Below are 9,831 nucleotides of genomic sequence, written 5' to 3'. Positions count from 1 at the left end.
TAAAGTGCTTAGCACATAACCAGTGCACAAAAAATGGGAACAAACGCCTACTGTCATCGGCTGTTAGATGGCGCCCGGTGCCCACGTGTGACACATGAAGTGACCGCAGGAGTGGGAGCCTAGGAGCGTCTGGAAGCCAAGGTGCTAGGCTGATGGGAGAGACGGGGGTGGGCGGGTGGAGAGGGGCGCCCCCGGTTGTGCAGTAGTCTCTTCCGCAGTCGGTGATCGGCACTGCGGTCCAGACCCGGCCGCACGCCCCCCAAAAGTCCACCTGGTGATAGCGAGGACTTGGGTCCAGTCTTTATTTGGGGGCGTGGCCTCGGCCCCCAGAATACTGTCCATCTCCAGCTTTGCCGGGGGTCACCTGTCTCAGTGGTCCACGGTCGTGAACACCTCGCCCCAGGCTTGGGGTGGGGGTGTGCCGAGCACAGCCTCGCGCGCATGCGCCGACGGCCCTCAGAGGAAGGGGTTGGTGCCCGCCTGCGGGGGCAGGTGCAGCGGCCCGGCTGAGCCGGACGTGGGCAGCAGAGGCTGCGGCAGGCTGGCGGGCGGCGGCGCGAAGGCACCGGCCTGCGGAAAGACGCTGGCGGAGGCGGGGAGGGTCGCGGCGACCGGCACGCTGCTGAGCGGGAGGGGCAGGGAGGCGCTGTAGGTCATGGAGCCCAGCGCCGCCCCGACGGGCCCGCCCAGCGCCGGCGAGCCGGCGCGCATCTGGTTCAGGGTCGGCCTGCCCTGCTCGCCGGCGCCGAACGGGTTGGTGGGGGATGGGGCGCTGAGACCTGCGGAAGGAGAGTGGGTCAGGGGCTTGGTAGAGAGGGGGAGGGGGAGACAGCAGCAAGATCGGTGTGGAGGGTGTGGGGTGCTTAGGGCAGGGGCTGCGTTCTGCTGGAAGGGGCGGGGAGAGAGCGGGGGTCCCCAGGGTTGAAGGAGCAGGAGCTGAGCTACCTGTCAGGAAAGGGTTCCGGGTCTTTGCAGCCAGGGGCGCCTTGACCAGCGAGTCCAGGTTGACCAAGGATGAGGCTGAGGGGCCCAGGAAGGACTCCGGAGTGCGGCAGGCGCGGGCCTCCTTGCCGGGCTGGCTCAGCGCGTCTCCCAGGATGCCCAGGTCAAAGGCATCCGGCTCCTTCGTGCCGTTTTGTTTGGAACTTGGGCTGGGCTCTCCAAACAGGTCCAACTCTGGAGTAGAAACAAGAGGTCAGTGGCGGTGGGAGGAGCAGAGAGAGGGCAGAGGGCAGAGGCGGCCTCCCAGCATCCCCGCCCTCCTGCTCACCCACAGGGCTGCCTGGCTTCCCAGGGACCAGGGCCTGCGCTTCCTTGGTCTCTGCCGATTCTGGAGCATTGGCAAACGGGTCCAAGGTCGAAGTACTACCTAGAGCTCACAGAGGAGGAAGAGGGAGAGGAGATGTGTAGCCACCAGGGCAGGCACGGGACAGCCTTTGCCAGGGTACCAGGACAGACCCACTGGCCCTTGGCTGTGGAGGGAGGGGCACCCAGAAGCCCTGCATGGCCCCTCCCCCAGCCCCTGGCCCTCCACCTACCAGGTGTGTCTGAAGTCTCCACCGGGGCCCCCCAGGGGTCTGCCCCCTTGCTGGGAAGCTTGTGGTGGGGGGAGCTGGGTGCCCAGGGGTCTGTGGCTGGGGGTCCAGCAGGCAGCACTGGGGTCCTGCCCCAGGGCTCAGAGGAGGAGAGCGTGGGAAGCAAGTCCCAGGGCTGGCTCCGGGACAGGACATTTCCCGAGGGGACAGGAGACCAGGGGTCTGCAGAGGGCCCCCAGGAGGAGCCGCTGGGCTCTGCGCTTGGCCTGAGACCTGCAATGAGAACACAGCAGACGTGAACCCCAGGCCCACTTACCCCTCCTCCAGGCTCCTTCCCAGTTCCCCAGTTGGGATGCTGAGCCCCTCTGAAGCATTAACCTGGGAGCTGGACCCCAGGCCTGGGCACCTCCGGCCACCTTCTCCTAGGGCCGGGCCGCATCGGGGAGGACAAACAGAGGGCACGCGCTGAGTTTCCAGCAAGAGGGGGCCCCAGTCCTCACCGTGGAAGCCACTGGGGCTCAGGGAGGTGAGCGACTTGCCCAGTGGCCCTCGGCTGTGGGGGAGGGGCTGCCAGCAAGGGTCTGGGGAGGAGCAGGGGTCTCTCTCTGGCAGCCCTGCATGCCCACCTGGGATGTCCCATGGGTCAGCAGAGCAGTGTGTGGAGGGCGGGGCCGGGGCAGGTACGAAGACATCGGCCAAGTCCAGGATGGAGGACTGTGGAGGGGAGAGGCAGCCGGGGCTCAGAAGTGGGCGGGGCCGGCAGGAAGGGCAGTCCCTGGCCTGACTCCAGCTCTCTCCCTCCTGTATTCATTCCACAAACATCCTTAACGATCCTGCACCTTTGTACACTGCTTTCCAGTTTATAAATATCTCATTATCTGTTCAGTGTCTGATTCTCCACCTTGAGAGCTAGACAAGGAAAGGTGATGTGCCCATTCTACAAGTGAGGCAGCTGAGGCCCATTGAGAGGCAGAGCTGGGGTAGAACCCAGGCGAGCAGAAGCGGGCAGAGATAGCTTACACGGAGGGTCCCTCTCTGGGTCAGTGTCTGAGACAACATGGCCATGGGTAGATGGGAACAGAGACATCGCAGGGGGTGGCAAGGTGAGAGCGCACGTCTGAGCCCAGGAGGCTGTCGGCACCGTGTGCCCGAGCCCTCCCCTCGTCTGGTTCCACGATTGACACAAGATGCCGGGGCATCAGAACTGGAGCTCTCCAAGGAGCCCGCAGGCACTGGAGGGAACTGGCCAGGGCAGTGCCAGGCCTCAGGTCCTCCAGGGGGTAAGCGGCAGTGGAGCCAGGACTCAGATGCCGGCGCAGGACTCCTCCACCCCATTGTGCTGCTGGCCAGGACCAGAGGCTGATAGACACCCCTACCTCCATTTTCATTTCATGGCCACTTAGCACGTGCAATAGACCAAACACCATTCATTCTACAGCTGCTCACTGTGCCCCACACCCCAGCCTGCCCCCTACCTGGCTGGTTTTCAGCTTCTCCTCCTCTCTGTCTTCTCTCTCCGGCTCTTGGTCTGGCCGGCGGCAGGAGGCGGCCCCTGCACCATTGGCCGTGGGGGAGTCATCTCCTCGCCAGGACCTCACCTCCTGCAGAAGGCACGGAAGGAGGGGGCGCGTGAGCAGCCCAGGCCACACAGGAGGGGGCACCTGAGGCTGAGTCAGGAGAGTGCAGGGCGGGAGGTGGCTGAGGTTAAGAGCGGCAGGGTCACCGGGGCAGGGGGGCAGCGTGAGGAGCCTGTTAGTGGCCTCATAGCACCTCCACCAGCAGCAAGGCCTCCACCAGCCGCAGCAGCACCTGTAGCCAGGGGGGCCTCAGCCCACTCACTACCTTCTCGTGCTCCTGCCGGCTCAGGCGCAGAGCCAGCTGTAGCTGCAGGTCCTCGTCCCTGAGGGAGGCTGGGGGCACTGGCTGTGAGGGAGGAAGAGAGGGGTGAACTTGGCCCCGTGCTCCCCCCACCCCGCGCCAGTCCTGGCTGAGTAACGGGGTGGAGGGCCAGGAGTGGGGGTGAGGTCTGAGCTTCAGGGTCAAGACCGGGAAGGTAGCCCGTTCTCTCCTGATGCCCCGATGGCTTCCCCGGCCTCGCTGTGTACGGCCCAGCTGCTTCCTGCCCAGTCTTCCTGGATCCAAAGACGTATGGCAGAGAAGATGGCCTCAGGGGTACTGTCCCTGTCCCTGCAAAGGGACAGTTGGTGGGGAGCAGCATCGCCCAGGTCTCATGGGAGTGCATCTGCTGGCACCCTTACCCTCCACCACCACCACCAGGAGGGGAGGGGGAGGGCCCCTTAGAAACACCCGAAACCCCCAGCCACACTTCTGGAGGCCCAGCAGAGAGGACCGGAGGTAGGGAGGCAGCCTCTGCCAGGGTCAAGTCCAGGGACACAGATGGGCCCTGTGCTGTCCTTGGAGGGCAGGAGTGGGCCCAGGCTAGGGAGCCCAAGTGAAGGCCGTGGGGTTCTGAGGCTCCTCTGCCCAGCCCCGCCCGGAGCAGCCCCAACGTGGGACCTCACCTTGTCGGCCTCCTCGCGGCTCATGGCCAGGGCCAGCTGCAGCTGCAGCTCCTCCTCTCCTGACGTCTGAGGCCGGGCCTGCTCCAGGTCGGATGTGTAGCGGGGGGGCGAGGAGGAGGCTGCAACAATGGTGGTGGTTTCTGCGACCATGCCAGTGCCCAGGGCTCTCACTCCCTTCCCCCTGCCAGGAAGCTGGGGCCAAAGGAGGACACCGAGGGAGAGGGGACATTTGGCATTTGGGGGCCCCGGAGGGCCAGACAGTTGCCTGGCACTTTACAAGGGTTCCACCTTCCACGCCCCAGCAGGTGCACACACAGCTCAGGGTTGGAGGGGGTGGTTTTGCCTGGCCAGGATCTTGAACCCAGGTCCCTTGGCTCCAACTCTTGGACACTTCCAGGCACACCCTATCCTGCTTGTGGCCAAGGGGGAATGGGAGGCCAGGAGGTTTCAATCCAACAAGGTCACAGCATCAGAGCCGCAGCAAACCGCCAAGAGCATTCGGAGGATTCCTTGGGGAACCTCCTGCTGTGGGGGGAGGGGAGAGTCTGGAACTGGCCGGCAGTCACCCATTTTCAAGGGCAGTGCCCTCTGGTGCGGGGGGACAGAGGTGAATGCCTGATGTCTGGCCGCAGTGTCACAGGTGTCCCTGGGCCTGGCCTTGCTTAATTTTCAGCTCGCACAATGGAGTAGGTAGGGTTATCTCCATTTTACAGATGAGCACGGAGGTTCGGAGACCTGGTTGCCGGGGTCACACAGCTTGGAGAAGGCTACTTGACCCCAAAGCCTATGCTTCTGCCCTTGCCACCCTATCAGACAACTAACTAACAGCCATCAATAGAACACGATGTGTTGATCACCTGCATGTGCACTGCCTCGCCGGTACTGTTCCTTCTCTCACTGACTGCCAGTCCCACCATGGCTCAGGCCTACAGAGGTAGGATTCGAACTCAGACCCCAGCCCCGGCCCCGCCGCAGCTCCCAGGGGCCCACTCACAGTTGTAAGAGGACGGGGAACCGCGGGAGCGCCCGTAGTCCTCGCCGTGGCGGCGGCCAAAACCCAGCTGCCCACTGCCGATGCCTGTGCCCTCCAGCGCCATGCGCTCCTTGGTCTTGAGGGCGTGGCTGCGCTCCTGCCGCAGGCGCTCCTCGTCCTTGAGCAGGGCCATCACCTGCTTGACCTTCTCGCGCACGTTGACGCCCTGGTCCTTGCCGTCGCGGTCGATGTACTGGAAGTCCTTGAGCGTCTGGATGGTGTAGAGGTTCTCCCGGCACTGGTGGGCCACCCGCTCGGAGCCCGTCTTGAGCAAGTAGTCCAGCAAGGTCAGCGCCTTGTACACATGCCGCCAGTTCTTGCCACTGTCATTGAGCCGTCGCCACAGCATGCCCATGACCTCGGCGAAGGCCACCGTGTTGAAGGTCAGGTCAGCGATCTCGGACATGAGCGAGCTGGGCGGGCCCCAGGGGTCATTGCTGGTGGCCTCGCGCACTTTGATCTCTGCCTCCGAGTAGTTGTGCACGATGTTCTTCACCTGGCGCCGGAGGGCAGAGGTCGTCATGGCCGAGCACTTGGAGGGGGCCGGCCCCCGCCCCCGCCGGAGGTGGAGGGCCGCAGAGGGCCGCCGTCTCGAGGTCACGGTCTCCGAGGGCAGACCACGGAACTCTCAGCAGGGTGGCTGTGTCCTTGGGGTCCACATGGGGCTGAGGAAGAGAGGGTTAGAACTCAGGGGCTGTGGGCCACAACCGACTGCACGAGGTCTAGCCGGCTGTCCCTGCTGCCAGGAGCGGCCTGCATGGGCTCTGCACGCATCCATCGTCACAATCCCGCTGCGACGTCGCCATTATTATTACCATTCACACATGGGGAAAGTGAAGCTGGGGAAGTATCAGACCCGCCCACGATGGCAGAGCCTTACACAGGGGGCCTGGAAGACCCCAGGCCGCCCCCTCCCCTGGAGATGCTGGGGTGCCCAGGAATGCTCCCCTGGCCCCCCTTCTCCCCCGCCAGGGGATGGCGTAGGCTCTATCCTTTCTGGCTTCTCTCACCGCCCTCCTCGCCGGTGCACGTTAACTTCTGTTGTTTGGTTCCTTCAACACCTATTTCCTGGAGGCCCTTTCTGAGCCAGGTACTGTGCTGTCCTGGTCCACCCTCAGTCAGGTGAGGGGGTGCAGAAGAGCACAGTCCACGTGGGTATGCGGGAGCACACGGCGATCGAGGCGAGAGGAATCAGGGGAGACTTCCCAGAGGAGGTGGCTGAGCTGAGATCTGAGACCAAAGGTAAGGGAGAGGAGGGATGAACCGGGCAGGGCAGAAGGGCAGCTCAGAGGCGATGCTGGGAGCCGGGCCAGAGGGCAAGCGTAAGGAGCGCTGGGGGCCGGCCACCTCTCTCAGAGACCCGTGTCTGGCAGATACACAAGGGCGCAGAGCCCTTGGAGTGTAGGTGACAAAGCTGGCACTGACCCTTAGGTCTCCAAAACTCATCAGAGTCGTCCAGTTTGGTGAATAGTTCATCGGATGGATTTACCATCTCAGCATCACCGGCTCAGCTGGAATGGAAGCTCCCTGCAGCAGGACTCTGCAAACCCCCACAGCCCATGGCACACCTCCGATGGCTGTCTCCCTCCCAGCAGCCTCAGGACCAGGCCCCAGAGTAAGCCAGCCCCCAACCCCACCCCAGGCCCTTTCAGAAAGAGGAACCCCTGCCACTGCCGTTGCCGAATCAGGAGCACAGGTGTGCACACGCAGTCAGCCTGGCCCTGGGGGGGCTGCTTCGCCCCAAGCCTCTGAGACTGCACCTCTCAGCCCCGCCCACCCTCCCAGCCTGGCTGGGCCTCAGCTCATCCGGAGGCTACCAGAGGTGGCAATCAGGAGGGGGCTGACCTGCTCCCCCACCCAACTCTACCCTCTTCCACTCCAGCCCCGCCGACCCCCGGCTCCTGCCCCACAGGCTGTGTGTGTACGTTGGGGGGCTGTCTGGGAGGGCACAGGCCCCAGGAGGAAGTGCAGTGTCCCTACCTGCTGTCAGTCTGCACGTCCGGCCTTCTGTGGGGATGCCACAGCCACACTTGTTTAACTCCTGCCCGCCCCCTCACCCATGACTCAGACCTGCCTTCAGCTCCCCGGCCAGTGCCAGCGAGCAGCGGGCAGGTGGCAGAGTCAAGACGGGAAATAATTTCGCACCGAAGCCCCTCCCTGCTGGCCACTGGAACTGGTAAAACCAGTCAGGCATCCGGGCTCCAGCAGAGCCCTCCCTGGGCCGGGCTGCCCCAGCCCTCCTGCCTGGCCTGGGTGGGGGCCGCTGGTGTGAGCCCCAGCCTGGAGGGACTTTTCTCCTGGAAGGTGGGCACTTTCTGCTGAAGCGGGGGGGGGGGGGGGGGTGGTTCAGAAACACAGGGACGTGGCTCCACCTGAATGCCCTGCAGTTCCAGGGGACAGGGTAGGGAGGAGGAGGGGGGGGTGAGGCCCAGGGAGCACGGAGGGGAGGGGGGAGAAGCGAAGGAACGCGGGAGGGAGCGGCTGGGAGCGCTGCCAGCGGTGTTATAGCACAGGGTTTTATCGAACACAGTATGCCCAGAAATTAAAGGGAGTGAAACAGAAACCCGGCTGCCGATAAGGCGGCGGCGGCGGTGGCAGCGGCAGCCCCGGGCAGCCGCGTATGGAATTACTGCAGTGACCTTGAGCCAGACCCTGTCAGGTGGAGGGAAGGACGCCGAGAAGGCAGGGCCTGGGAGGCCAATTCTGAAATGGGGGAGGGGAGAGGGCAGCAGGGACAGAGAGAAGGGCCAGCAGGGGGTGTGGTGGGTGTTGGGGTACAGCTGTCTCCTACAGAGGGGCCCAAGGAGAAACTGCAGGGGGGGGGGAGCTGGGGGAATCTGAAGATATCCCCAGAGGGAGACAGCATGCCCAGAGTGAGAATCAGAGACCTGGCCAGTCCTGTGCATAAGTTTGTCCAGTCTGGGGTGCCCTCAGCAGCCCATGCCCCCTCCCCATGCTCTTGTCCCCCCCCCCCCCCCCGTGCTGGGTCCAGCTGGAGCAGCTGGGGAGCCGCGGTGCCCTTGTCATTACAGGAGGGACAGGGGAGGGAGCTCCTGCTCAAAGCGGCTGCCCTGGGGTAGCTGTGTCCCAGGGACTCTGGGGCGGGGGTGGGGGCTGCGCTGGGACTAGGAGGGCATCAGAGGTGTGCAGGAGCCTATGGGGACCGCCACCAGAGATGCTAAGTCCTGGGGTGGGGAGAGTGTCCCCGAGTCCCCTCCTGGGGCAGCAGGGAGGGAGGGGCAGCAGGCAAGGAGTCCCCAGATCCTGGAAGCCCTGCCCTTCTCGCCCACTCCCCAGCCCTGGCAAAGAGTCTGAGCCCCAAGCCCACTCTTTGCTCTGCCCTCCATATCCACGCGGGACACCATTCACCATCGCAGCCAGGGAGGGGGCCTGGAGGACGCTTACCTCTGCGGTGGGCTCCCTTGGCCCCAGCCCCAGCCCCGGCAGCCTCTGCAGTGACCCTTGGACCTGGAGCAGAGCCCCGGAGCAGCTCCAAAGCCATCCACCATGGACCCTCCTGCCGGAGTCCCACCCTCAGTGAGTGGCAGCAGCAGGGTCCCCAGAATGGGCAGCAGCTCTGCCTGTAGCCGGCAGCACTGGGCTCGGAGGAAAGTTGCTCAGCTGGCCGGGCAGGTCTGCCTCAGCAGTAACAGGACACAGGAGGACGCAGGGCGCTTAACCCCTTCCTGCTGCCAGCCAGGCAGTGCCTTCCGGCCTCCAGGGGGAAGCCTGCCTACTGGCCGGCCCAGGAGGGGCAGATCTGGAGCCGGGGGCCCACTTCCACCCTGCAGTGAGTTAACCCTTGCTCTGCCTTTGCAGCAGGACAGGGCAGAGGTGGGGGAGCTCCTACATCCCCCCTGAGCCAGGAGTAGGCAGGACTGCTCCCTGGAGCTGCCCTGCTATGGAGGGGACTTAGCCTTCCAACACCCAGTGGGAGGGGTAACCTGCTCTCTCCAAACCTGTTCCTCCATGTGGGTCCTGATTAGAAACACCAAATGTAAACCCCAGCAACTTCCAGCCGTGGTCACACCCCTCACTGCCCCCATACCTTTTCTGCTCCATCAGCTTAGAGACCTCCTGCCATTAGCAAAGGAGCCTGGAGTCCACTGCCCACAGGAAGCCCAGCCCTAGTCGTTGCTACCGACAGGAAACAATCCTGGGAATGACTCAGAGGAGAGCACCTGCTCTTCTAGCCCCGTTCGCATTCCCCAGCTTTCAGGTCTAGGCGCTGTTTTGAAGGCAGAGAAAAGGCTTGAAGCCGGATGGCTTGGTCTGAGGAGGGGGATGAGGTGGACTAAAACCCCAAATAATCACCTCTGGCCGAGGACAAGGGGGTGTGGTCTCTATGGATCCAGGGGCGTGGTGTGAGCCCAGTGACTAGGATGGGGCCCAGGCCCCAGCTGAGTGGGAGGATCTCGGGGCAGGTTCTCCTAGCCTCGCACTCTGTCACACTTGATGATGATGCTTGGGGAAGACCTGGCTTCAGGAAGCATGACCCTCAAGGTGTGGGCCGAGGCAGGAACAATAAGGTGTGGCACTGTCTGTCCTGTCACCTGACTCAGTCCTTGTCCTGCTCCCAGCCTGCTCTTCTGCTCATCATCCCATACAGCCCACACCGCCCTGGGTGCAGATGGCTCCCGGGTGTCTGAGGGCAGGTGACACACGGGGGAACCTGGGCCACGAGCTGACTTCGTCAAGATCCACCAGCGAGGACACAGAGGCACGGCAGCAGGGGCAGAGA

General features: G+C 64.0%; 1 protein-coding gene across 2 annotated transcripts; it reads right to left on the bottom strand.

Annotated features, from left to right (window-relative positions):
• Positions 1–253: 253 nt before the first annotated feature.
• On the bottom strand, positions 254–5,665 carry EPN3 (epsin 3). Of its 2 annotated transcripts, none has more exons than XM_062216705.1 (8): positions 5,052–5,665; positions 4,058–4,176; positions 3,011–3,136; positions 2,162–2,249; positions 1,539–1,808; positions 1,271–1,375; positions 946–1,176; positions 254–779 (listed from the first exon to the last, which is right to left on the bottom strand). In XM_062216705.1, the coding sequence occupies exons 1-8, from the start codon at positions 5,611–5,613 to the stop codon at positions 457–459; spliced, it is 1,824 nt and encodes a 607-aa protein (XP_062072689.1). In that variant the 5' UTR covers positions 5,614–5,665; the 3' UTR covers positions 254–456. The 2 variants fall into 2 exon arrangements, with proteins under 2 accessions (XP_062072689.1, XP_062072690.1); XM_062216706.1 differs by having other exon boundaries at positions 1,271–1,369.
• Between the last annotated feature and the right edge of the window lie 4,166 nt (positions 5,666–9,831).

Source organism: Lepus europaeus, chromosome 18 (genome assembly GCF_033115175.1).
Source record: "Lepus europaeus isolate LE1 chromosome 18, mLepTim1.pri, whole genome shotgun sequence".
In the NCBI taxonomy this organism is placed as follows: Eukaryota; Metazoa; Chordata; class Mammalia; order Lagomorpha; family Leporidae; genus Lepus; species Lepus europaeus.
The sequence above is the reverse complement of the archived record's forward strand: the minus strand, read 5'-3'. Positions and strand labels throughout refer to the sequence as shown.